This window comes from Sus scrofa, chromosome 9 (assembly GCF_054392235.1).
Source record: "Sus scrofa isolate SSC_HxYL_T2T_F1_AM1 chromosome 9, Sscrofa_HxYL_maternal_Yorkshire_Landrace_v2.0, whole genome shotgun sequence".
Taxonomy (NCBI): Eukaryota; Metazoa; Chordata; class Mammalia; order Artiodactyla; family Suidae; genus Sus; species Sus scrofa.
In genome coordinates, this window is record NC_139391.1 from 5,260,971 (window position 1) to 5,262,363 (window position 1,393).

Consider the following 1,393-nt stretch of genomic DNA (forward strand, 5'->3'; position numbering starts at 1 on the left):
CTAAGAGCCAACCCTGCCTCTGCGGAAGACTAGGACAATTCGCTGCCGGATCTGCTTGGTCCTAACACTGTAAACCACAGGATTGAGCACCGGAGGAAGCAGCAGGTAGATGTTGGCCATGGCCGTGTGTACTACTGGTGACAAATGCTTCCCAAAGCGGTGACTCAGAGTCATGCCAATAAGAGGTACATAGAAAAGCAGCACTGCACAGATATGAGAGAGGCAGGTGTTGAGAGCCTTGAGTCTCTCTTCCGAGGAAGCAATGCCCAATACTGCCTGGAGGATTAGAAAGTAAGAGACCAACAGGATGAAGGCATCTAATACAATGGCGAAGATCACAGCCAGCAAGCCATAGATGCTGTTGATGCTGGTGTCAGTGCAGGCAAGCCTCATGGCATCCTGATGGAGGCAGTATGCATGGGAGAGGATGTTGGAGTGGCAGAAAGGTAGCCTTTTGAGGAGGAAAGGCACAGGGAGCACCAGCCCCACACTCCGCAACAGCACTGCTGCTCCACTCTTGGTGATGGCTCCATGAGTGAGGATGGTAGCATAGTGCAAAGGAAAGCGAATTGCCACAAAACGATCAAAAGCCATGGCCACCAGCACACCTGATTCCACTCCCCCAAAGGCATGGATAAAGAACATTTGAGTGATGCAGGCATCGAGGGCCACTGAGCGCCAGTTGAACAAGTGGACGCTGACCATGGTGGGCATGGAAGACCATGAAAGGCTGAGATCAGTCGCAGCCAGCATAGCCAGAAAATAATACATGGGCTCACGGAGACTTCTCTCAACTTTGATGACAACCAGGATGGTGACGTTACCCAGAAATGTGAAACTGTAAAGAAGACAGAGGGGCAGGGCCAACCAGAAGTCCTTCTCTGGCATTCCCGGAATCCCAGTCAGGGTGAAGGTCTGATGGTTACCCGTGGTTTGGTTGAACGGTGACATGGTGGCATAGATTCTGATGAGGCACAAAACAAAGAAGTTAGCTCACTTGCCTCCTTCCTAAGGAAAAATCTGATATTGCACATTTACTGGGGTCAGTAACCAGAAAGGAAATATTAGCAAGCACAAATAAGACATAAAGGCTGTTCATAAACAGATAGGAAGATATGTATGTATCTGAATTGTGATCTTAAATTATTGTGATTTAGACACAATCCTCTTTGAGACTCAAGTTTTCCACTTGTGGGGTTTGGGGCAGAGGAAGAAAAGTAGTCTTTAAGGACTACATTTCTGACCCTCTGCACTCCTAGGAGTGCAGGAGTACAGGGCCTGAGCTTGCAGCAGGTGATGGAGGGAGAAATTCCTTGGGCTCCCAGAGAATTTTGTGAGGCTCTAATGTGGTAGACAGAATAATGGTCCCCGAGATGTCCACCTCCTAATTCTT

The 1,393-nt window shown here is 48.7% G+C and overlaps 1 protein-coding gene across 1 annotated transcript; it reads right to left on the bottom strand.

The window, feature by feature from the left end:
* Positions 1-957, bottom strand: LOC100513367 (olfactory receptor 51H1-like). Its single transcript, XM_084978217.1, has one exon. The coding sequence runs from the start codon at positions 949-951 to the stop codon at positions 1-3; it is 951 nt and encodes a 316-aa protein (XP_084834343.1). The 5' UTR covers positions 952-957.
* Between the last annotated feature and the right edge of the window lie 436 nt (positions 958-1,393).